General features: G+C 64.5%; 1 protein-coding gene and 1 gene segment (V, D, J or C); both read right to left on the minus strand.

The window, feature by feature from the left end:
* Positions 1–23,344, minus strand: part of LOC122222684 — a 171,637-nt gene that overhangs the window by 22,961 nt on the left and 125,332 nt on the right. The window lies entirely within an intron of this gene.
* LOC122223215 lies at positions 8,780–22,417 on the minus strand. The segment is given in 7 exon segments: positions 8,780–9,013; positions 12,641–12,771; positions 14,083–14,403; positions 14,512–14,841; positions 14,969–15,025; positions 15,302–15,592; positions 22,336–22,417. Coding segments are annotated over 7 exon segments (1,281 nt in total).

Here is a 23,344-nt window from a genome sequence, read left to right on the forward strand (position 1 = left end):
GGGCTGCTGGGGCAGCTGGCCCACTGCTGACACAGCACTGATGTGTGCGGGGCCGTGACAGGCTGGGTCTGGGCTTTACCTTCACCCTGTGGTCGTTTCCTGCAGGCCGTGTGTCCCCAAACCCCGAAGGCACCCTGAGCGCACAAGTAAGGGAGGCCGTGGGAGCCTGCCAGCCCAGCTGGTCAGAGTAGGCTCCTGGGAGACACTGCACTGTCTTGGAGAGAGAGAGAGAGAGAGACAGAGAGAGAGAGAGAGAGAGATCAGGATCCCACCCTGTGGCCCACAGTCCCCGCAGGAAGGCTGCGTGAAGGTGGCTCTGTCAGGACTGGTGCCCTCAGGGAGACATCCAGGCTCATTTGGGAGACCCAGAGAGGCTGCTGCAGGGGGCAGAGCCAGGGCCCCGGAGGGCCTGAACATGAGCCCGGGGAAGACAGGGCCCCTGCGCCCCTACATGAATCGTGGGAGGCAGAGGGGGAGTGCCCAGTTCCTTGGAAGGGCCTGTGCTTCTGAGAGAAACCACAGGGCTGGCAGAGCACCCCCAGGAGCCTACTGCCCCTGCGGGCCCAGGGCAGGTGGTGCCAGCCCTGGGGCCCGCACACGTGTGAGTGCTGGACTCGGGGCTCTGCTGCCAGACCGCCCCCCCCCCCCCCAGCCCCTACTCATTCACCCCAGGCTGTGGGCATTTGGGGCGGGGCTTCAGTGCCCAGCCAGTGTCCTGGCTCTACCCTGACATCACAAGACGTGCTGCTGGTGCTGGGCCGCCCTTGGGGTCCCTTGGTGTCAGAGAGAAAGGCTCTCATCTCTCCCCAGTTCCCACCGGGGGGGCTCAGCTCTGAGTGTACATGTTTGTCTGGGGCTACGGCCCTGCCACACGGCTGCCCCCACCCGCCAGGCTGCCCCGCTCTGGCCTCTGCCTGCGTCCTGCCTGCAGACAGGAGACAGGCGACCCCGCTGCTGCTTCTGGACCGTGGGTGTGTGCCCGGGTGCGTGCTGGGGAAGCAGGGGGAAGGTGACCCCCGCCCAGCCCTTGGAAGGCCCTGCTGACGGTGGAGGGCTGGGTGCGGGGGCAGTGTGGGCAGGGCGGGCAGGCGTAGCGTGGCGTCCACGGTGCCGGCCCGCCCCCGAAGGCGGTTTTCTCCAGACGCTCGGAGCCCTTTCAGGTCCGTTGCCGGAGTTGCCGTTTCTTGGGCTTTCTTTCTTCGGAAAGTCCTTGGGTTGCTGTGAATCGTGCCTCGTTTTCGATGACGCGTTCTTAGCAGGTTTCTGCTGACACCGCGGAACACGACTGCTTCCTGGGTTTGTTTGGAGCCCCTGCTGCTGTTCTTGCTGGTTCTAAGGGCTGTGCGGATTCCGCCGCCTTTTCATCGTACGTGCTTGTGTCGTCTGCATTAGTGACAGTTTTACATCTGTCCTTTCAGTCTCAGCAGCTCGTTTTCGTCCGTTGTCACACAGCATTGGCCAGGACCATCTCCAAACTGTTTGACCGCACTGCTCACAGGAAAAACATTTGTACTGTAATCTAACACCATACATATGTTATGAGCAGGTGGCACACACATGTTACCCTTCCATACACACGTTGTGTGTGTTCTTACGTGGCTGAAACGTCTTCCCACACAACACTTACCTTGGTACGTTCAGTGCATTACGATTTCTGTCCCCACCTGGCTGATTTCAGTCTGCAGGTCGGCCCGACACACGTTGTATAAAGGTCGTGACGCAGCACCCTGGCCTCGTCGCTGGTCTGCACTGACTGAGGGAGGACCTTGAACCCCACGACCTGCCCCTGTGCCTGGACGGCAGCCCGCTCCCCTGCATTCTGGCTGCACCTGTCTGAGGTGGGGCCCCGAACCCCACGACCTGCCCCTGTGCCTGGACGGCAGCCCGCTCCCCTGCATTCTGGCTGCACCTGTCTGAGGTGGGGCCCCGAACCCCACGACCTGCCCCTGTGCCTGGACGGCAGCCCGCTCCCCTGCATTCTGGCTGCACCTGTCTGAGGTGGGGCCCCGAACCCCACGACCTGCCCCTGTGCCTGGACGGGTGCCCGCTCCCCTGCATTCTGGCTGCACCTGTCTGAGGTGGGGCCCCGAACCCCACGACCTGCCCCTGTGCCTGGACGGCAGCCCGCTCCCCTGCATTCTGGCTGCACCTGTCTGAGGTGGGGCCCCGAGCCCCACGACCTGCCCCTGTGCCTGGACGGCAGCCCGCTCCCCTGCATTCTGGCTGCACCTGTCTGAGGTGGGGCCCCGAACCCCACGACCTGCCCCTGTGCCTGGACGGCAGCCCGCTCCCCTGCATTCTGGCTGCACCTGTCTGAGGTGGGGCCCCGAACCCCACGACCTGCCCCTGTGCCTGGACGGGTGCCCGCTCCCCTGCATTCTAGCTGCAGCTGTGGCAAGGACTGGGCTTTGCCCTCAGACCAATCTCTCCAGGGCAGTCTTCCCCGTGTCTGCCTGTGTCTGCTTGTCCTCTGATGCCTTCAAATCACTGTCTGCCGGGCAGTTTTTCCACTTTATACTTGTGCCTGCAAAGGTTTAGTCTGAGACAAGGCACCGCACCGACCGCCGTTGGAATCAGAACCACTTTCTCTCCTGTGGCTTTTCAGAAATTTTCACTTCCCTGTGACGGGTGGAGCGCAGCGTCCTTTCTGTATGTTTGAGGGCTATTTGGATAGCCTCTGTGAAACATCTGTTCAATTCTCGTGTCCGTTTCTCTACCGAATTGTGCGATTTTCCCAATTGATTTGCCGGAGTGCCCTGCACATTCTGGATACTCTGAGAGCGAAATTTGTTTACAGGAAATATTTTGCAAGACTTTGAAATGCACCAAAAGATCACTCCTTACAGGGGGCGCCTGGACGGCTCACTGGGATGAGTGCCTGACTCTTACTTTCGGCTCAGGTCTGATGGCGGGTCCCGGGATCGAGCCCTGCCTGGGGCTCTGTGCTGAGTGTGGGGCCTGCTTGGGATCCTCTCTGTCTCTGTCTCTGTCCCTCCCCCTGCACACTCTCTCCCTCTAAAAAGAAAAGGATGACTTCTCACGTCTCCAGTGGAAATAAAAGTATCGTCTTGTGTGCCTTTCCAGGGAATCTGACTCCATGCGGACCCTGAGGTTGTCGTGGCCTTTGAGCTGTTTTACAATTAACTTCTCTCTTTTCGGAGGAGAGTGGATTCTCCCCTGCCTCCATGGAAAAAGCCAGGTACGTTGGAAATGCAGCTCTTTAGAAACTCTTTTTGGCATTCTTCGTTCAACTACATACAACGAGTTAGATAGAAATCGTTGAAAGGTGTCCGTTACATGTCCACATGGGGGTCACGATCACAGCATGTTTTGGACACCGTCCCTTAATGTGGCACCAGTGTGTTCTCCCACGTGGCCCCACTCATCCCGGGTGCAGGAGGCTCCGCGGCCTGGGCGGGCAGGAGACCGGGTGCCGAGCAGTGGGCCCCAGGTGGCCACGCGGTTCCTGCAGCGCTGTGCTACGGGGTGAAGCTTCCCCTCCCCCACAGATCGGGCTTTGCTGTTGCGGGACCTCAGGCCCCTCGATGCTTTCCACTGTCAGCACTTCCTACAGCGGTCCTTACTTGTTTGTGGAATGGCTTACGCGATGTGTGCCTTAGTCCGGCCTGGAACTCCCTTGTGGTCAGAGGCCACGTCTGTCTCATTTAGCACGGTGTGCTGGCTGTCTGGCGGTGACGGCCTGGTCACCCTGTGCTAAATCGTTCTCCAGCAGGTAAAGGGAGGGCATGTTCACACACCTTCCAGGGCTCCTGTGCTCTCTGCACATCTCTGGGCTGGAGGGACCGTCTCCTGTGACCTGTCCCCAAAGGCAGGGCTTGGGTCTGGAGGATGTTCTAGAGTCTCTGCAGGAGGGAGTGTGGACAGTGGACAGAACAAGAGCTTTGGGGTTAGAAGGCACGGGTGCGTCCTCCCTGTAGGCAGGGGGCTGTAGGCTCACCAAGGCATCAGCTTTGCCACTGGTAGGACCGTGGCAGTGACCCCTCGTCTTGCACTGTGAGCACGATGTAACAGGAGGTCCCTGTGGCTGTTGGTCTTGCGTGCTCCCTCAGCTGGGCTGTTCAGACAGCAGGCCACCTGTGCAGGTAACTCCGGGGACTGTAAGGAAGGGAGATTATCCTCCTTCGCGTGGGTGGGCCTCACACAACCAGTCGAAGGACTGAAGAACAAAACCTGAGGTTTCCTGGAGAACACGAATTCTGCCCCAAGACTGCAGCATTACGTCCTGGCTGAGCTTCTGGCCCCCGGGCCGACCCCCCACCGCTCAAGAGCCAGTTCCTCGAAAGACTCCCGCTTTGCGTGTCTCTAGCTCTGCTTCTCCGTCTTTGTAGCTGTGCCCATGTCTCGCCTCCACTGTCTACGTCCTCCTGGTTCTGTCACTTGTGGGAAGCCTGACCCATCGTCTCCGAAAACTGCAAAGTCAAAGCACCGTGTGCGTGTCAGACCGTGTGGCTGTTCCCACCTTTCGCGCCTGTTTGTGAGTTTTCTTCACGTGTTAGCATTTTGACGGCCACTGGGTATCGGTCAGCTTCTGCCCAGACGTGCCGTAAGAAAACAGCCCCCGGGGGCCAGGCCCGCGGCCTCCTTGGCTTTCTGGTCCAGCACTGCTGTGTGTGCTGCAGTTTGTCCGGGCTTCTCTGGTCTGGGATCCACAGGAGCAGGAGTGTTCTGGAACACGCTGTTGCCAGTCAGAGGAACCGGGCAACGGTGGCCCCTACGCACAGTCCTTTGGCCAAGGCAGGGGCCGCTGGGCTAGTGAGAGTCCTTGTCTCAGGACCGCAGGGCCCCGAGGGGTGGGGGCAGGATGCGGACACACTCTAGGAGCCTGGAGCCAGCGGCCCGCCCGTCTCTGTGTGGCCGGAGGCCACATCCTGCTGTGGGCAAGCCGCCTTCCCCACCTGGTCCTTTCCCCCTGGCCCGGCCCTCTGCAGCCTGCATTTGAGCAGAGCCTGGGGATGGCCAGGTGGGGCTCACCCAGCCCACATCCACCACGGCCGAGTGGGCCTCGCTGCCTGGACGGCAGGCGCTTCAGGGATGCCCGTGGATGATGGGGGAGGGGCCGGCATAGGCGGGGGCGGGGGCAGGGACGATGTGCAGGGCCCGAGGCACAGAGCTACTAAGGGCTGAAGGAAGGGGCTGGGCTTGGCTGGGTGCAGAGGGGAGGGGGCAGTGTGAGCCGAGACGTGGGGTCCGAGGCAGCCCGAGGGACCGGGCGCTCAGCACCCGAGTGCCTGCGGATGGGGCGCCGGGTGCGGCAGCTCAGGCAGCGGGGTGGGCGGGGCTCGGACGCCTCTGAGGCTCTGGGCGTGTCTCTGCCGGCCCAGCTCCCTGCAGACTCAGATGCCCTGGTTCCCCGGGCAGTGTCTGAGCGTGGGGTGTAGGGGGTGTAGGGGGCCCTCCCCTGTGCAGTGACCGAGCCGCCATCTGGGGGGCCTCTAATAGTCCACTGCCTGCTGCGTGTGGTCCGGGAGCCCGGGGCTGATGTGCCTGCCCCAGGCAGGCTGGGGCTTCAGCAGCCCCTGGGGGCGGTCTCGTGGCCCTGTACCCCGCTGATGGCCGGCCGACCCGGGTCCCGGGGGTAGGGGGTTGGGCCAGGGGGCCTGGGGGACCCCGTTCCTCCAGGTCCGCCCGTCCAGGTGGCTCCTGTCCGGCCGTCTGGCTGGCCCGACAGAGACCGCAGACACTCCTCACGGGTGTGGAGGCTGGATGCCCACATCGGGTACCAGCAGGCGTGGCGTCTGGGGGGTCCCCGCTGCCTGGCTCACGGACGGCGTCTTCTCTCTGCCCCTTCACGTGCCGGAAGCGGGGAGGCAGCTCGCTTTTTCATAAGGGCGCTAACCCCAGTCGTGGGGGCTCCACCCTGACGACCTCTGGTGCCCCAAAGCCCCGCCTCCTAACACCATGACACTTAGAGCTAGGATTCCAACACACGCAATGTGGGGACACAGTCGCATCCTCCCCTTCCCGCCGCCACCCACGCTGACGTCTGTGCGTCTTGGGCCCCCCGTGGGGACAGGGTTCAGGCGCCGGCTGGTTCCCTCCCAGTGCGAGTGGGAGGAGGGCGGGACCAGGTGGGTCCCAGGAGCAGGAGCGAGGCCGGCCCGCTGGTCCGTGTGTGTGTGAGGTACAGGTGGAGGTGTGAACACGGGCAAAGGGAGATGCGCACAGGCCTGTGTCTGAGCGGAAGCCCAGGGGAGGGGGCCCCTGAGGAGCGGCAGGCAGCAGGAGGCCGACCTCAGGGCTCACCCAGGAGCAGCCCGCAGGACCTTAGGGGGTCTGAGGGGTTGCATGGGGAGGCACGTAGGTGTGTGTGGGTCCCCGGGGGAACGTGGAGGGGGGGCCCACGTGTATGGCGTTATTGGAAGGCCACAGGCGGGGGCCTCAGGGCCTGCTGGGAGATTGCTCTCAAAGAGCCGGCGTTCCTGCCCTGAGAGCGGAGGGTCCGGTCATGCCCCGTGTTCCCGCGGAGGCCATGGGGTCAACCAGCTGCCGAAGACCCCGGCGTTCCGGTGGGAGGGTGGGAAGGATGGAGACCGATCTCTGGTCCAGGGGATGGAGCGGGGGCCCCGGCCTGGGGACCGAGAGGGAGGGGGTGCTGGGCAAGCCGTGTGGATGGTGTGGTCGCCTGGAGCCCCCAGGACCCCTGGGGGCCGGGGCGTTCTCCCCACGGCCGCCCTGTATTTGGTGCGGCCCCCACTGGTGAGGCAGCCCCTGCCCACGGGGAGGTGGGAGGTGCTCCCTGAGCGGTCCTGAGGCACCGTGGCCGCGCTGGCCACGACTCTCTGCCCGCCCTGGGCCTCGGCCTGGGCTGTTGACCTGCACACTCAGAGCCCACTCCCCTCTCCCACTGCGTCCCCAGAAGACCGCAGCCCCTCGGGCTGGCCTCCCTTCCCAGGGCCCTTACTGGGAAGGGCTGGCAGGTGTGGTCCCGCCTCTGCCCTCGAGGTGCACGTGTCTCCTACAACCCGGGGCACCTCCAGGACCCGAGACCCCCAGGCACTGCAAGGACAGAATCCCGACTCCATCGCTGCTGGCCAGGGACCCCATGGCCCCCTGACGCCAATGGACTGCCCGCCCCCACTTGGCATTCTTCCTGTAGAACTTGGTCTTTTCTGCCCCCCACCCCCACCCCCACCCCCACCCCCGGGTGGTGGTGTTCTCGCTGGGCCTCCCCCCGACTGAGTGTCCTGACCCCTTGGGCTGGTGTCCAGCTTCGCTTACCTGGGACAGTGCTGTCCCCCCGGGCCTCACCCGACCTGGCCTTCACTGGTGCTCCCACCTGGACCCAACTCTCCTGAAACGCGTTCCCCAAATTCAAATCTTGAGCCCTGACCGCCAGGACCCCAGAATGTGACTGTATTGGGAGATGGGGTCTTTCGAGAGGTAATAGGTTAAAGCGAGGTCACTAGGGTGAGTCCTGATCCAGTGTGACCGGTCCTCACCATGGACTCACTCCTCCCCTGGTAAGAGGAGGTCGGGGCACAGACACGCATAGCGGGCCGGATGTGTGAGGACACGGCGTCTACATGCTGAGGGGCCACCAGCCCCATGACACCCGGGTCTGCCTGCTAGCTTCCAGAATCGTGGAAACATCAGTGCACGTTGTCCACACCACGGGACCGTCGTGCTTTGCTAGCAGCCCGTGCTAATACACACCCAATAGGTGCCTCTTGCGGTGCCCTTGGCCAGGTCAGGATGCTCCCCCTGCGCCCCACAAGGCGTCACGTGACCCCTCGCGCCTGCAGCGCACCTCACCCCCCGGGAACCCCAGCGGCCGGGGGTCCTGCTCCCACGGCTGGAGGGACCGACACACGGCACGGCCAGTCTGTGGATTTCACGGGGCGCGTCAACAGAGGAAGACCTTCCCAGCCGGTTATGGAGTTTTTAAGGATATTTTATTGTCATTAAAAAAAAAAAAAAAAAAAAGAAAAAGAAATGCAAATGGAAATCAAGGAGCTCCAGGCATTTAAAAGAATAAAACAAGCTAGCCAAGCTTCAGCAGTGGCTTTCCCATATGGGACCCCCGGGCTCTATGTCCCTGGGGCTGGGGGCTCTGCTTCTCCTCCCCTGCGTGGCCATCTCTTCCCATGTGGGGGCCCCGACTTGGCACCCACCCAAAGACAGGGCGGAGAGCCAGTCCTGGGGGTCCGCCCGGCCGTGGGCTTATCTCTCTCTCCCACCCCCCGCGTGAGCCTGTTGGGACTCAGGCCCCGGCCACAGGGTGGGGCGGGCTGGGCCTGCCGCCCTGGCCTCCTGGCACCTTCCACCTGTGTCCACCGAGGCTGTGTCCCACTGGCCCGGGGACCAGGTCACCAGACCCCTCTGCAGGAGGCCTGTCTGGCTGGATGTCACTCTGTCCCCGGCATCCACGGGGCTCCTGCAGCGGCCACAGGCCCGGGCCCTTGTCTGCGCGGTCTCCTCCCGAGCAGAAGATCTGACTGACCGTTAGTGACACGTCGGAAGCTTCCTCAGGATCTGGGCCGACGTGGCTGCTCTGGGGAAACCCTGCGTCCTGGAGCCTGGCCTGGACGGGGTTCGCACGGAGGCCGGTCCCTGCCAGACAGACACTGGGATCGCCAGCCGCCCGCCTCCTCCAGGATGAGCGTGCCCGCTGCCCGTGCGCGGCCACAGCGGTAGCCTGGCGGCCGCCGTGGAGGGGCCAGCGGGCGTCTACCAGCTCAGGTTGGGGCACAACCTGCCGTCCACGCGATTCTCCAAACGGGGGTTCAGGGCGCAGGATGCAGCTCTCAGGGGCCGCGAGGCCAGAGGGCGAGGGCGCAGGCCCAGGGTGGCTGTGAGGTCAGAGGGTGGCGAGGTCAGAGGGCGGGAGAGCAGGCCTGGCAGCGGGCTGATGCACCGGGATCCTGTGCAGGGTTGGGGCAGCGCTGACACCCGCCCAGGACGGCTGGCCCTAGGCCCCCTGCCCGATCATGTTCCTGTAGTCGGGCGCGATCGTGCGCTTCAGCTCCACCACCGAGGAGAAGATCCACTTCACCTGCAGCAGGAGGGCAGGAGGTGACGTGGTTGGGACCCTTGAGGACAGCCCCCCATCCTGGTGCCCCCCTCCCCGGGACCACTTGAGTGGGAGGGAGTCTTATGGCGATGGCATGGGGACTGGGAGGGGACAGAGAGGATAGCGTGGGGGTCAGTGTGGGAACAGCCTGGGGTCCGTTTGGGAACAGCGTGGGGACAGCATGGTGACAGTGGGTCCACAGCATGGGAACAATGTGGGGTCAGTTTGAGAACAGCGTGGGGACAGCATGGTGACAGTGGGACCACAGCTTGGGGTCAGCGTGGGGTCTGTAAGGGGTCACCGTAGGGACAGTGTGGGGACAGCATTGGGTCACTGTGGGGTCAGCATGGGGTCAGTCTGATGTGGACAGTGGGTCAACAGTATAGATCAGCATGGGGTTAGTGTGGGTTCAGCATCGGCTCATGGTGGGGACAGGGTGAGGTTAGTGTGGGGACAGTGTGAGGTTACTTTGGGGTCAGTGTGGGGTCAGCATCAGGTCACAGTGGGGACAGCATGGGGTGAGTGTGTGGACAGAGTGGGGTCAGTGTGGGAATAGCATGGGGACAGCATGGTGACAGTGGGTCCACAGCGGGGGGTCAGCATGGGTCATTTTGGGGACAGCAAGGGGATGGCATGGGGACAGAGGGGATAGCATGGGGGTCAATGTGGGAACAGTGTGGGGACAACATGGTGACAGTGGGACCACAGCATGGGGTCAGCGTGGGGTCAGCATTGGGTCACGGTTAGGACAGCATGGGGTTAGTGTGGGGACGGTGTGAGGTCAGCATGGGGTCAGTGTGGGGTCACAAGGGTCAGCATGGTGACAGTGGGTCACAGCATGGGGTCAACATGGGGTCATTTGGGGACAGCATGGGAAGAATATGGGGACAGGGTGGGGTCAGCATCGGGGTCACAGTCAGGACAATGTGGGGTCAGTGTGTGGGGGATAGGGGAGACAGCATGGTGACAGTGGGTCCACAGCATGGGGTCTGCATGGGGTCACTGTAGGGACAGCGTGGGGTCAGCATGATGGGGACAGTGGGTCCACAGCATAGGTCAGTGTAGGGTCAGTGTGAGGTCAGCATTGGGTCATGGTGGGGACACCATGGGGTTAGTGTGAGGACAATGTGAGGTCAGGATGGGGTCAGTGTGGGGACAAGGTGGGGTCAGTGTGGGAACTGCATGGGGACAGCATGGTGACAGTGGGTCCATAGCATGGAGTCAGCATGAGGTCATTTCGGGGACAGCATGGGGATGACATGGGGTAGAGGGGAGAGCGTGGGGGGTCAGTGTGGGAACAGCGTGGGGATAGCATGGTGACAGTGGGACCACAGCATGGGGTCAGTGTGGGGTCAGCATCGGGTCACGGTTGGGACATGTGGGGTTAGTGTGGGGACAGTGTGAGGTCAGCATGGAGTCAGTGTGGGGACAGCATGGGGTCATTACGGGGACAGCATGGGAATAGCATGGGGACAGGCTGGGGTCAGCATGGGGGTCACAGGCAGGACAGCATGGGGTCAGTGTGAGGTCACAGGGGAAACAGCATGGTAACAGTAGGTCCACAGCATGGGGTCAGTGTGGGGTCACGGTGGGGACAGCGTGGGATCAGCACGGGGTCAGCATGGGGGAGCATGGGGTCAGCATGGGAACAGCATCGGGACAGCATGGTGACAGTGGGTCCACAGCATGGGATCAGCATGAGTTCATTTCGGGGATAGCATGGGGATGGTGTGGGAGTCAGTGTGGGAACAGCGTGGGGACAGCATGGTGACAGTGGGACCGCAGCATGGGGTCAGCGTGGGGTCAGTATCGGGTCATGGTTAGGAGAGCATGGGGTCAGTGTGGGGGCAGCACGGGGGCAGCGTGGGGTCAGTGTGGGGTTAGTGTAGGGACTGCATGGGAATAGCATGGGTTCAGTGTGGGGTCAAAGGGGAGACAGCATGGTGACAGTGGGTCCACAGCATGGTGTCAGTATGGGGTCACGGTGGGGACAGCATAGGGTTAGTGGCGGGACAGTGTGAGGTCAGCATGGGGTCAGTATGGGGACAGCATGGGGTCACTGCAGGGACAGCTACGGAATAGCATGGGGACAGCATGGGGAAAGTATGGGGTCACAGTGGGGTCAGCATGGTGAGAGTGGGTCCACATCATTGGGTCAGTATGGGGTGACAGGGGAGACAGCATGTTGACAGTGGGTCCACAGTATGGGGTCAGTGTGGGGGCAGCATGGGGTCAGCGTGGGGTAGCGTGGGGACAGTGTAGGGGCAGTGTGGGGACAGCCTGGGGTCATTGCGGGGACAGCGTGGGAATAGCATGGGGACAGGCTGGGGTCAGCATGGGGGTCACAGGCAGGACAGCATGGGGTCAGTGTGAGGTCACAGGGGAAACAGCATGGTAACAGTAGGTCCACAGCATGGGGTCAGCGTGGGGTCACGGTGGGGTCAGCGAGCGGTCAGCGTGGGAACAGCATGGGGACAGCATGGTGACAGTGGGTCCACAGCATGGGATAAGCATGAGTTCATTTCGGGGATAGCATGGGGATGGCGTGGGAGTCAGTGTGGGAACAGCGTGGGGACAGCATGGTGACAGTGGGACCGCAGCATGGGGTCAGCGTGGGTCAGTATTGGGTCACGGTTAGGAGAGCATGGGGTCTGTGTGGGGACAGCATTGAGTCGCAGTGGGGACAGCGTGGGGTCATGGTGGGGTCAGTGTGGGGGCAGCATGAGGTCAGCGTCTGGTCAGTGTGGGGATAGCGTGGTTCCAGTGGGTCCCCAGCGTGGGGGCAGCGTGGGGGCAGCGTGGGGGCAGGGTGGGGTCTGCGTGGGGTCAGTGTGGGGGTAGCCTGGGGGCAGTGTGGGGGCAACATGGGGTCAGTGTCGAGTCAGTCTGGGGTCAGCGTGGGGTCAGTCTGGGGGTAGCCTGGGGGCAGTGTAGGGTCAGCACGGGGTCAGAGTCGGGGCAGCGTGGGGTCAGTGTGGGGGCAGCGTGGAGTTTGTGGGGACAGGGTGAGGTCTGCGTGGGGTCAGTGTGGGGGTAGCCTGGGGGCAGTGTGGGGCAGCGTGGGGTCAGTGTGGGGACAGTATTGGGTCACAGTGGAGACAGCGAGGGGTCATGGTGGGGTCAGTGTGGGGGCAGCATGAGGTCAGCGTCTGGTCAGTGTGGGGATAGCGTGGTTCCAGTGGGTCCCCAGTGTGGGTCAGTGTGGGGTCAGCACAGGGTCAGCGTGGGGTCAGCATGGGGGCAGTGTGGGAGCAGCGTGGAGTCAGCGTGCGGGCAGCGTGGGGTCAGCGTGGGGTCAGTGTGGGGGCAGCGTGGGGTCAGCGTGGGGGCAGCATTGGGTCACAGTGGGGACAGCATGGGGTCATGGTGGGGTCAGTGTGGGGGCAGCATGAGGTCAGTGTCTGGTCAGTGTGGGGATAGCGTGGTTCCAGTGGGTCCCCAGTGTGGGGGTAGCCTGTGGGCAGCGTGGGGTCAGCACAGGGTCAGCGTGGGGTCAGCGTGGGGGCAACATGGGGTCAGCGTCGAGTCAGTGTGGGGATGGCATGGTTCCAGCGGGTCCCCAGCGCTGGGACAGCGGGCCACAGTGCGGGACGGTGCGGGGACACCCACCTTGAAGAGGGTGACAGTGGCGCTGTAGCACACGCTGAGCAGGAAGAGCGTGATGAAGATGGAGATGGTGGTCCACAGCCCATCCAGCTCCCCGTCCTGGTCCTCCGCACAGCTGTCGTCCAGGAGCAGCTCTGGACAGGAAGGGAGCGGTCAGTGCCATGCCTGCCCATAGGAGTGGTTCCCGGGGTGACGGTCGCGGCCCTCCGTAGCCTCAGGGCACCGGCCTCGGTGCCCCCATCCTCCCGCCTGGGCCCGGCCCGTGGGGACGCGCTCCCTCTCTGCTCTGCGCTGTGCTGGGGCTGTCTGGGGGGAAGGCAGCCTGACCACCACACCCGTTCTCCTGGGGACCCGGCCCAGAGGGTGGGAGGGTCAGCAGAGCCCAGGGAAGGGTCGAGAGGGTGGCAGGGAGTGACCCTAGCGAACGAGTGGGTGCGAGTGTCAGGCCAGCTGGGGGTGGGGGTTTTGGTGTGTGTTGGGAGGGGACCCAGTGTCCTGGGGAGAAGAAGGGCTGGTCAGCGTGGTCGGCGTGTGGATGGGCTGCTGAGCAGCCGATGGGTGTGGGAGGGGGTGGGGACCAGGCTGGGGTCCACGGTGAGGGTTCCCAAGCCTGGTTCCGGTCTGGGCCCTGGCACATTGTCCCGTGTGAGGCCCGGTGGGTCAGGTGTGCGTGTGTGCGTGTGTGTGTGTGTGTTTGTGAAGGTGGCCCTGCTCAGTGGGAGGGGCTTGTTTTCAGCGTCCCTGTGGGTGTCTGGGATGGTCCCTCCCCTGGGCACTCAGGACTGCTTGCCTCTGCCCGTTTGGGGCACCGGGGTGAGTGTCCCCACGAGTGGACAGGCCTGGCCCCAGGCAGGATGAAGTCAGGAGGGGCCGCCTCATCTGAGGGAGGGTGAGGGCCTGTCCTCACAGCATGGGTCAGGCCTGGCTACTGCACTGGCACAGAGCTACAACTCAGAGCTCTCAAGAGGTCCAGGGGACGGGGGGAGCAGCGGAAGAGGACAGGCCAGCGTCCCACAGCTTGGGCGGGTCCAGACGTGGGAAAGCCCGTTCCCTGAGGGGCTCTGGAGGGCTTCTCCGTTCCCTGTCGCCCCCCTCCGGCCTTGAGTAGCCCCTGGCCAAGCCCTCTCTCTGTCCCAGGCGGCTCCCGGCCATGAGTTTTGGCCGCCTGTGCAGACCTGCCCACTCAGGTCCCGGCCCCTGGTGGGACCCGCGCTCTCCCGTGAATGGTGACCCCTGAGCCTCGGAGCCTGGCCTGCCCGCACCTCCCAGAGGCCTGGGTGTCCTGAGCTCTGCCTCGGAAAGACGCACGACAGTGTCACAGGTCCCAGGGCAGTGCTGGGTGCTTTATTTCACGCAGGGTGCCTGCCCGGGGGGTGATGTACACAGGGGTGGGCGCTCAGAGCCCGCGGGGGCCTGCTGGGGGGCCGGGCGCGCTGCTCATTTACCCGGAGACTGGGTGAGGGATTTCTGTGTGTGGTGGCTGTGCAGAGCTTCGTGTGACACCGAGCAGGTGTAGGTGTTTCCCCTCTGCCAGCGGGACTTGTCCACCAAGAGCCTGCTGTACAGGAAGTAGGTCCCGTCGCTGTCCAGCTGGGGCGGGGTCGTCTGGTAGTTGTCTTCTGGCTCTTCCTGTCCGGTGATCTCCCACTCGACGGCAATGTCAGGCGGGTAGAAGCCTTCGATCAGGCAGGTCACACTGACTTTGTTCCTGCTGAGCTGCTCCTGGGCTGGAGGCAGGACGTACACCTGGGGCTCGTGGGGCTCTCCTGTGGGGTCAGAGGTCAGCACAGATGGTCACTCCCAGGGTGGAGGGCTGGCCTGGGTCCGCCAGGCCCCACTCGACCTCCCTGTGCCCCATCTGTCCTGTTGCCCACCTTTGGTCTTGGAGATGGTCCTCTCGATGGGGGAGGGGAGGACTTTGCTGCTGACCTTGCACTTGAACTCCTTCCCCTTGAGCCAGTCCTGGTGCAGGATGGGGAGGACACTGACCACACGGTAGGTGCTGTTGAACTGCTCCTCACGCGGCCTCGTCTTGGCTGTGTGCATCTCGGTGTTATCCACAAACCATGTGATCTGGACATTGGAGTCATCTGGGCCCAAGTCCACCACCAAGCACGTGACCTCGGGCGTCCGGGAAATCGAGAGGGTGTCCTTGGGTTTTGGGGGGAAGATGAAGACGGACGGTCCCCCAGGAATCTCAGGAACTGGTGTGGGAGACACAATGCAGGGGGTCAGCATTTGGGGGGGCTCCTCTTGAACATTCCCCTCACCAGGAAGTCCCTAGATGCAGGCCATGGCTTTGGTGTGCAGGGTGGTGCCCTGCTGACTCACCTGGGCATTTGGGACATTCCCGGGATTTGGCCTCTATTGTGGACGCTGTTTTGGGCACTGCAGAGAGACCAGACTGGAGGTTAGTGGGGGCCAGGGGTGGGGACAGCTCTTGGGGTGGGCTAGGTCAGGGCAGGTCAGGGGGGCGTCCCCAGACTGGTGCCTGCAGTGGAGATGAAGTATGGTGGGGGTGTGCAGCCTGTGCTCACACTGGACCAGGCAGCCAGGCCCAGAGGCCCTCCTCCCCGAGCTTGGGGGACAGAGGTGCCTCTCCTGTGCCCCGGGGTCCAGGTGGACCAGCTGACCTGGCCTGTCTCCCAGTGGACACCCTCTTACCGGTCTTGTCCACCTTGGTGCTGCTGGGCGGGTGGGCCACGTTGCAGGTGAAGGTCTCACTGAGCCACCTGCTGGAGGGCACTGTCACCATGCTGCTGAGAGAGTAGAGCCCCGAGGCCTGCAGGACGGACGGGAAGGTGTGCACACCGCTGGTCAGGGCGCCGGAGTTCCAGGACACGGTCACCGGCTCAGGGAAGTAGCCTAACACCAGGCAGGCCAGGGCCACGGTGGAGCCAGATGTGGTCCCGCAGCTGGGGGCCAGTGGGAACACCGACGGGGCCGTGGTGGAGGCTGCAAGAGAGGAGGCCGTGTGACCACAAGGGTCTCGCTCCTGGGAGGGTCCGGGCAGGGTATCAGGTGCCCGGGCTTGGGGTGGCCCTCCAGGCAGTCTGCAGACCAGCCGCCCGGCGTAGCTCTCTGCCGCCCCAGGGCCTCGTGTTTCTGCGGCTGCACGTGCTGGCCCCGTGGGCCCGGTCGGTGCTGGGTGACCGCCTGCTGGATTAGAGTCTCCTGGGCCCAGCCCCTGGGTCCCCACTCGGGCTTCCTGTGGGTGCTCGGCCTGACCGAGCCATCCGTCTGAGCTCTGACCGGTGGCCCCTGCTCCCAACGGGCCTCTGCTGAGGCCCTGAGCCCACTGCCCTGTTGTCCCAGCCTGGATCTGCCCTGGGCCAGCGGGACCTTTCTTGAACACAGCAGGCCTCTGCCACCCGCTGCCCGTGCCCCTCAGCCCGGAGTCCCCGTCGTGGCCTGCTGTCTGCCCTCCAGGCCTCACATCTTCTGGGTCAGCTCTGCAGCTAAAGCGCCCGGGCGCCGGATCCCGGCCCTGCCCTGAGCCCCTCTCAGGCCTTCCTGGGCTCACCCAGTGCCCGTGCCCTGGGGCCTGTCCAGCTCCTCCCTGTCCCCAGAGCCCTCTTTCAGCCGAGGTCTTTCCTGAGCCTGCCTGCCCCTCAGTGCCGGTGGGAGCCTTGCCCCGCCCTGGCTGTCCTCTCGTGCACGGTGCCAGCACCTCAGACCCCACGTCCCCAGCCAGACCCGACCCCTCTGCTAAGTCTGATGGCCCTGCCTGGCCTCCCCTGCCACCCACACTCCAGGCTGGCGGCCCTGCCTCAAACTCCCAGCAACCCCTCCTTCCCTGCACCGGGTCCACTGCCCTGAGCCACCCCTCCTGGCTTTGTCATGTCCAGCCTTCTGTCCCCCATCCGCACGAGCCTCCAGAGCGGGGTCAGCGCCCCTGAGCCTAAGATTGTGGCCACCGCTGTCCCTTCAGCCCCAGAGACCTTCCTACCCAGGCTCGCCTCTCCCCCCTACCTTGTCCACCGGGCCTCGGGCGGCTCACGCCCTCCCGTGTCCAGGGAGGCTCACCTGGGCCCCGCCCTCGTGGTCTCTGTGTGCCGTACCGCTCAGCTCCCACCTAGTCCAGGGCTGCTCTTAGCTCAGTCCTTCTGCCCTTCACCCCTGAGGCTCCTGGGGCAGCCCTTGCCCCTCCTGCCTCCCCCTTGCCCCTGCTCACCCTCACATCCCCTGCCTGCTCCCCTGAGCTCCTGGTGCAGCCCTGCCTCTCCTGCCCTCTCCCTGCCCCTCCTGCTTTCCCCCTGCTCTTCCTGCCCTCCCAACCCCCTGCCCACTGTCATAACCTCTGCCTGCTCCCCAGAACTCCTGGGGATATCCCTGCCTCTCTTGTCCTCTCCCTTTTCACTCCTTCCTTCCCCTGCCCCTGCTCACCTGCACAAGCTCACTTGCTGCCCTGAGCTCCTGGCCTGGTGGTAGCTCTGAGCAGTCTGTGTTCCCCATTGGTTCACCTTCTCCTAGGAGCTCCTCCACCTGCCCCCACCCCTTTGCCTGGCCCCTCATGCTGAGCCCAGGCCTTGGATCCTTCTAGCTTCATGCCTCTGCATGTCTGAGACCTGGTCCTGCCAGTTCAGGCCTCAGCTCCCCTGCCCTGCAGCACTCCTAACCTCCCCCTGCCCTGCCGCCCTCAGCACCTCCTGGCCAGAACTCCCACCCCCGAGCCCCTGCAGACTCCAGACCTCACCAGAACCCTGCCTGCTGCAGGAAGCTCTCTCAGCTCAGGTCCCTGGGGACAGTCCAGGGTCACTGTGTCCTCCTGCCTACAGCTTGTCGGAAGCAACCCTGCCCCACAGCAGCCCCTGCCCCTCTTGCCGTCCCCCCGCCTCTGCTCACCCTCACAAGCTCTGCCTGCTCCCCTGAGCTCATGGTGCAGCCCTGCCTCTCCTGCCCTCCCCTCTGCCCGTCTTGCCCTGCCCCCTACCCCTACTCACCTGTACCAGCTCTGTGTGCTCCCAGGGAGTTCCTGGGGCAGCCCTACATGTCTTTCTCTCCCCCTGCCCCTCCTGCCCTCCCCCCTTGTCCCTCCTGCCCACTCTCCAGCCCCTCTTGTCCTCCCTCCTGCCCTTCCTGCCCTCGCCCCTGTCCCTCTTGCCCTGCCCCCTGCCCCTGCTCACCTGTACCAGCTCCTTGAGCTCCCAGGGAGTTTCTGGAGGCAGCCCTACCTCTCTTTCTCTCCCCCTTGCCCCTGCTGCCCATTCTCCAGCCCCTCTTGTCCTCTATCTTCCCCTCTTGCCCTCTCCATGCCCCTCTTGCTCTCTCCCTGCTCCTTCTTCCCTCCCAACCCCTGCTCGCCCTCACATGCTCTGCCTGCTCCCCTGAGCTCCGGGGGCAATCCTGCCCCTCCTGCCTTCCACCTGCCCCTCCTGCCCTGCCCCTGCCCCTGCTCTCCTGTACTGACTCTGTGTGCTCCCTGGGAGCTCCTGGGGCAGCCCTGCCCCTCTTGTTCTCCTTCTGCCCCTCCTGTCCTCCCAACCCCTGCTCATCCTCACAAGCTCTGCCTGCTCTCCTGAGCTCCTGGTGCAGCCCTGCCTCTCCTGCCCTCCCCTCTGCCCCTCTTTCCCTGCCCCCTGCCCCTGCTCACCCCTACCAGCTCTGTGTGCTCCCAGGGAGTTCCTGTGGGCAGCCCTACCCCTCTTTCTCTCCCCTTACCCCTCCTCCTCTCCCCCTGCCCCTCTTGCCCACTCCCCAGCCCCGCTTGTCCTCCCCCTGCCCCTCCTGCCCTCTCCCTGCCCCTCCTGCCCACTCCCCAGCCCCGCTTGTCCTCCCCCTGCCCCTCCTGCCCTCTCCCTGCCCCTTCTGCTCTGCTCCCTGCCCCTGCCCTGTCCCCTGCCCCTACTCACCTGTACCAGCTCTGTGTGCTCCCAGGGAGTTCCTGGGGCAGCCCTACATGTCTTTCTCTCCCCCTGCCCCTCCTGCCCTCCCCCCTTGCCCCTCCTGCCCACTTCCCAGCCCCTCTTGTCCTCCCTCCTGCCCCTCCTGCCCTCCCCCTGCTCCTCCTGCCCACTCTCCAGCCCCTCTTGTCCTCCCCCCTGCCCCTCCTGCCCTTGCCCCTGCCCCTCTTGCCCTGCCCCCTGCCCCTCCTCACCTGTACCAGCTCCTTGTGTTCCCAGGGAGTTCCTGGGGGCAGCCCTACTCCTCTTTCTCTCCCCCTTGCCCCTCCTGCCCACTCTCCAGCCCCTCTTGTCCTCTATCTTCCCCTTTTACCCTCTCCATGCCCCTCTTGCTCTCCCCCTGCCCCTCCTGCCCTCCCAACCCCTGCTCACCCTCACATGCTCTGGCTGCTCCCCTGAGCTCCTGGGGCAATCCTGCCCCTCCTGCCTTCCACCTGCCCCTCCTGCCCTGCCCCTGCCCCTGCTCTCCTGTACTGACTCTGTGTGCTCCCTGGGAGCTCCTGGGGCAGCTCTGCCCCTCTTGTTCTCCCTCTGCCCCTCCTGCCCTCCCAACCCCTGCTCATCCTCACAAGCTCTGCCTGCTCCCCTGAGCTTCTGGTGCAGCCCTGCCTCTCCTGCTCTCCCCCTGCCCCTCTTGCCCTGCCCCCTGCCCCTGCCCACCTGTACCACCTCTGTGTGCTCCCTGGGAACTCCTGGGGCAACCCTGTCCTTCCTGCTCTCCCCTTGCTCCTCCTGCTCTCTCTCAACCCCTCCTGCTCTCCTCCTGCCCCTCTTGCTCCCTCTCTATCCCTTCTGCTCTCCTCTTCCCCCTCTGTTCTCCCCCCTGCCCCTCCTACCCTGCCCCCTGCCTCTGCTCCCTATGCCAGCTTTGTGTGCTGCCTGGGAGCTCCTGGGGCAGCCCCCTGTCCCTCCTATTCTTCCCCTGCCTCTTCCGTTCTCCCTCCCCCTGCCTCTCATGACGTTCCCCTGCCCCTCCTGCCCTCTCCCTGGCCCTGCTCACCCTCACAAGCTCTGCCTGCTCCCTTGAGCTCCTGGGGCAACCTTGCCTCTCCTGCCCTCCACCCTGCCCCTCCTGCTTTGCCCCCTGCCCCTGCTCACCTGTACAGCTGTGTGCTCCCTGGAGCTCCTGTGGCAGCTGTCTGTCCCTTCTGCTCTCCCCCTGCCCCTGCTGTCCTTCCCCTGCCTCTGCTCACCTGTACCAGCTCTTTATGCTCCCTGGGAGCTCATGGGGCAGTGCCTGTGCCTTCTGCTCTCCCCCTGCCCTCCTGCCCTCCCCTCCCCTACTCACCCTCATAAGCTCTGCCTGCTCCCTGAACTCCTGTGGGTGGCCCTGCCCCTCCTGCCCAGCCCCCTGTCCCTACTGCCCTGCCCCCTGCCCCCTGCCCCTGCTCACCTGTACAGCTGTGTGCTCCCTGGAGCTCCTGTGGCAGCTGCCTGTCCCTTCTGCTCTCCCCCTGCCCCTGCTGTCCTTCCCCTGCCTCTGCTCACCTGTACCAGCTCTTTATGCTCCCTGGGAGCTCATGGGGCAGTGCCTGTGCCTTCTGCTCTCCCCTGCCCTCCTGCCCTCCCCTCCCCTACTCACCCTCATAAGCTCTGCCTGCTCCCTGAACTCCTGTGGGTGGCCCTGCCCCTCCTGCCCAGCCCCCTGTCCCTACTGCCCTGCCCCCTGCCCCCTGCCCCTGCTCACCTGTACAGCTGTGTGCTCCCTGGAGCTCCTGTGGCAGCTGCCTGTCCCTTCTGCTCTCCCCCTGCCCCTGCTGTCCTTCCCCTGCCTCTGCTCACCTGTACCAGTTCTGTGTGCTCCCTGGGAGCTCCTGGGGACAACACTGCCCGTCCTGCCCTCGCTCCTGCCCTCCTGCCCTCCCCCTGCCCCTCCTGCCCTGCCCCCTGCCCCTGCTCACCTGTACCAGTTCTGTGTGCTCCCTGGGAGTTCCTGAGGCAACCCCCTGCATCTCCTGCCCGTCCCCTGCCCCTGCTTACCCTCACAAGCTCTGCCTGCTCCCTGAGCCTCTGGGGCAGTCCTGCCTCTCTTGCCCTCGACCCTGCCCCTCCTGCCCTGCCCCCTGCCCCTGCTCACCTGTACCAGCTCTGTGTCTCCCAGGGAGCTCCTGGGACAGCCCTACCCCTCTTGCTCTCCCCCTGCCCCTGCCGCCCTCCCAGGAACCCTGCTCACCGGCAGAAGCTCTGCTGGCTCCCCTGAGCTCCTGGGGAGGCCTGACTCTCCTCTCCTCCCCCAGCCCCTCCTGCCCTGCCCCTACCCTCCTGCTCTCCCCTGCCCCTCCTGCTCTTCCCCTGCCCCTCCTGTTCTCCCACTGCTCCTCCTTCTCTCCCAACCCCCTACTCATCCTCCAAAGCTCTGCCTGGTCCCCTGAGCTCCTGGGGGTAGCCCTGCCTCTCCTGCTCTCCCCCTGCCACTCTTGCCCTGCCCCCCCTGCCCCTGCTCACCTGACAAGCTCTGTGTGTTCTCTGCTCTCCCCTTGCCCATCCTGCTCTCCCCCTTACCTCTCCCGATCTCCTCCTGCCCCTCTTGCTCTCTCCCTGCCTCTCCTGCTCTCCCCCTGACCCTCCTGCCCTGCCCCTGCCCCTGCTCCCTGCACAAGTTTTGTGTTCTGCCTGGGAGCTCCTGGGGCAGCCCCCTGTCCCTCTGGTTCTCCATGCTTCTTCTGCTCTCTCCCTGCCTGTCATGCCCTCCCCTGCCCCTCCTGTCCTCTCCCTGCCCCTGCTCACCCTTTTAAGATCTGCCTGCTCCCCTGAGCTCCTAGGCAGCCCTGATTCTCTTTCCCCCACCCCCCGACCCCTGCTGCCCTGCCCCCTGCCGCTGCTCACCTGTACCAGTTCTGTGTGCTCTCTGGGAGATCCTGGGGCAAGCCTCCTGTCCCTTCTGTTATCCCCCTGCCCCTTCTGCTCTCCCCCTTCCCCTGCTCACCTTCAGAAGCTCTGCTGGCTCTCCTGAGCTCCTGGGGTAGCCCTGTCTCTCCTGCCCCCACCCCCTACCCCTGCTTCCCTGCCCCTTGCTGCTACTCCACCACTGGTCCTTGGAGCTCCTGGGGCAGCCCCTCCCCCTCCTGGCCTCCCTGCCCCTGCTCACCTACACAAACTCCACCACAGCTGCTTTCTGCCCTTGCTGCCCCATGACTTCTCCCCCACAGGCGAGCTCAGCCCGCAACTACTGTGTGTTCTTAGGGCTGCCCTGGTCTCAGCTGCCCATCCCAGACTCCTTAGCCCAGGTTTGGCTCCTGACCGTCTGCCCCTGTGCAGGGGAGAGCACACGGGAGCCCCTGCCAGCCCCTCGTGCTCTGTCCCTGCTCATGTGCTGCAGTCCAGGACCCCACGGCCAGCACCTCTGACCCTGGCCTGGGGCCAGAGCCAGCCCCAGTGTCCGGGACAGGACCCTCGGGCCATCTGGGGTCCTCTTCTTCCCCTGTGCTGGGCCGGCCTCTCCCTGTGCCCTCACCTTAGGCCTGTCTGTCCATGTCGGCCTTGGTCCTGCAGTAGCGCAGTCTAGCCCAGCCCTGGGCTCCCAGCACAGATGGCAAAGGGCAGGCCTCAGGCCCACCATGGCCATCATGTTCCTTGAAGGCCCAGTTGCCATGTCCGGTGCGTCCAGCAATGTTGGCGTGGGCGCTCCTGCCCATGCTTCCCTCGTCCCTGCCCTGGCCGGTGCCCTGGCCCCCAGGCAGCCTGTGTCCCCCATGCTGGCTGCTCCGGCCCCTCCGTGGGGCCCCGTCTCTCCTTGGCTCCTGTGCTGCTTCTGCTGCCCCCACGCCGCCCTCTCTCCGTGCGGAGCCTACTCACCAAGGGCTGGGGCGATGGAAGGCTGGCCCCAGCACCTCGGCCCTTCCGGCTCTGGCCCCAGGCACATGTGGCTCCTTGTGGCTGAGCTCTGTGCCCATAGCCCCCTTCCTAGCCCCCAGGCAGCCGTGGGAAGACTAAGAACAGGATTGAAACTAGGTGGCTCGGCGACACGCTTCCTGAAGTTCCCTTTTCTTCTGGGTACTTTCTGTCTCAGAGGGCCTGAGTGTGCGGGGGTGGGCTGTGGGGGGTGGCTGGGGTCCCAAAGGAGGGCACAGGAACCCCGCTCTCACCTGGGCGTGTGGTGTGGGCACAGGTTGACCCACCCATAGCCTGAGGCCCTGCCCTGGGCCTTGTCCCGTCCACTCAGCAGTGTGGCCTCCCTGGTGGGACGCTGTCTTCCTCTGGCTTCAGCCACGGTCACGGTCATCTGCCCATGGTCAGAGGGAAGCTACTACCCTAGAGGACAGACAGAAGCCTGATGTGCAGGGACAGAGTTCATGGTGGTCACCTAACCTGAAAATGTCCCTGTAGCTGAGAGACCCTGTGGTCCCTGTGCTGCCCGTGCAAGGGGGCCGTGAACCCTCAGCCCCTGTGTTTGGACAACCACAGTGTGCACCCCAGGCTGCCGCTTCCTGCGGTGTTAGGCCTCGATGGGGACGCCTCCGCACCACGTCCAAGTCCCAATCCGGGCCTGCTGGGCTGTGGGTGTGCCTGGAGCCCTCGGCCTGTGGTGCGAGGCTCTCTGCCCTGCTCACGCTCATGTGAGCGAGGGCTCTGGGCCCCTCCTAGGGTCTGGGGCCTTGGCTGGGTGGGTCCGGCCCACTCGGTCCCCGGGGCTCCCCAGAATGGCACCTTGGCCGTAGCTGGACGGCTGCGCTGGGCCCAGGGCCTGACTCCCACGAGAAGCCATGTCTCCTTAGGTCCTGATCTTAGGAATCCAGCAATGGCTCTTCTGTGTCCCCATCCCCACGGAGTTCACAGAGACCCTTGGGCTTCTGGGGAGGGGAGC

The sequence above is a fragment of the Panthera leo genome, chromosome B3 (assembly GCF_018350215.1).
Source record: "Panthera leo isolate Ple1 chromosome B3, P.leo_Ple1_pat1.1, whole genome shotgun sequence".
Taxonomy (NCBI): domain Eukaryota; kingdom Metazoa; phylum Chordata; class Mammalia; order Carnivora; family Felidae; genus Panthera; species Panthera leo.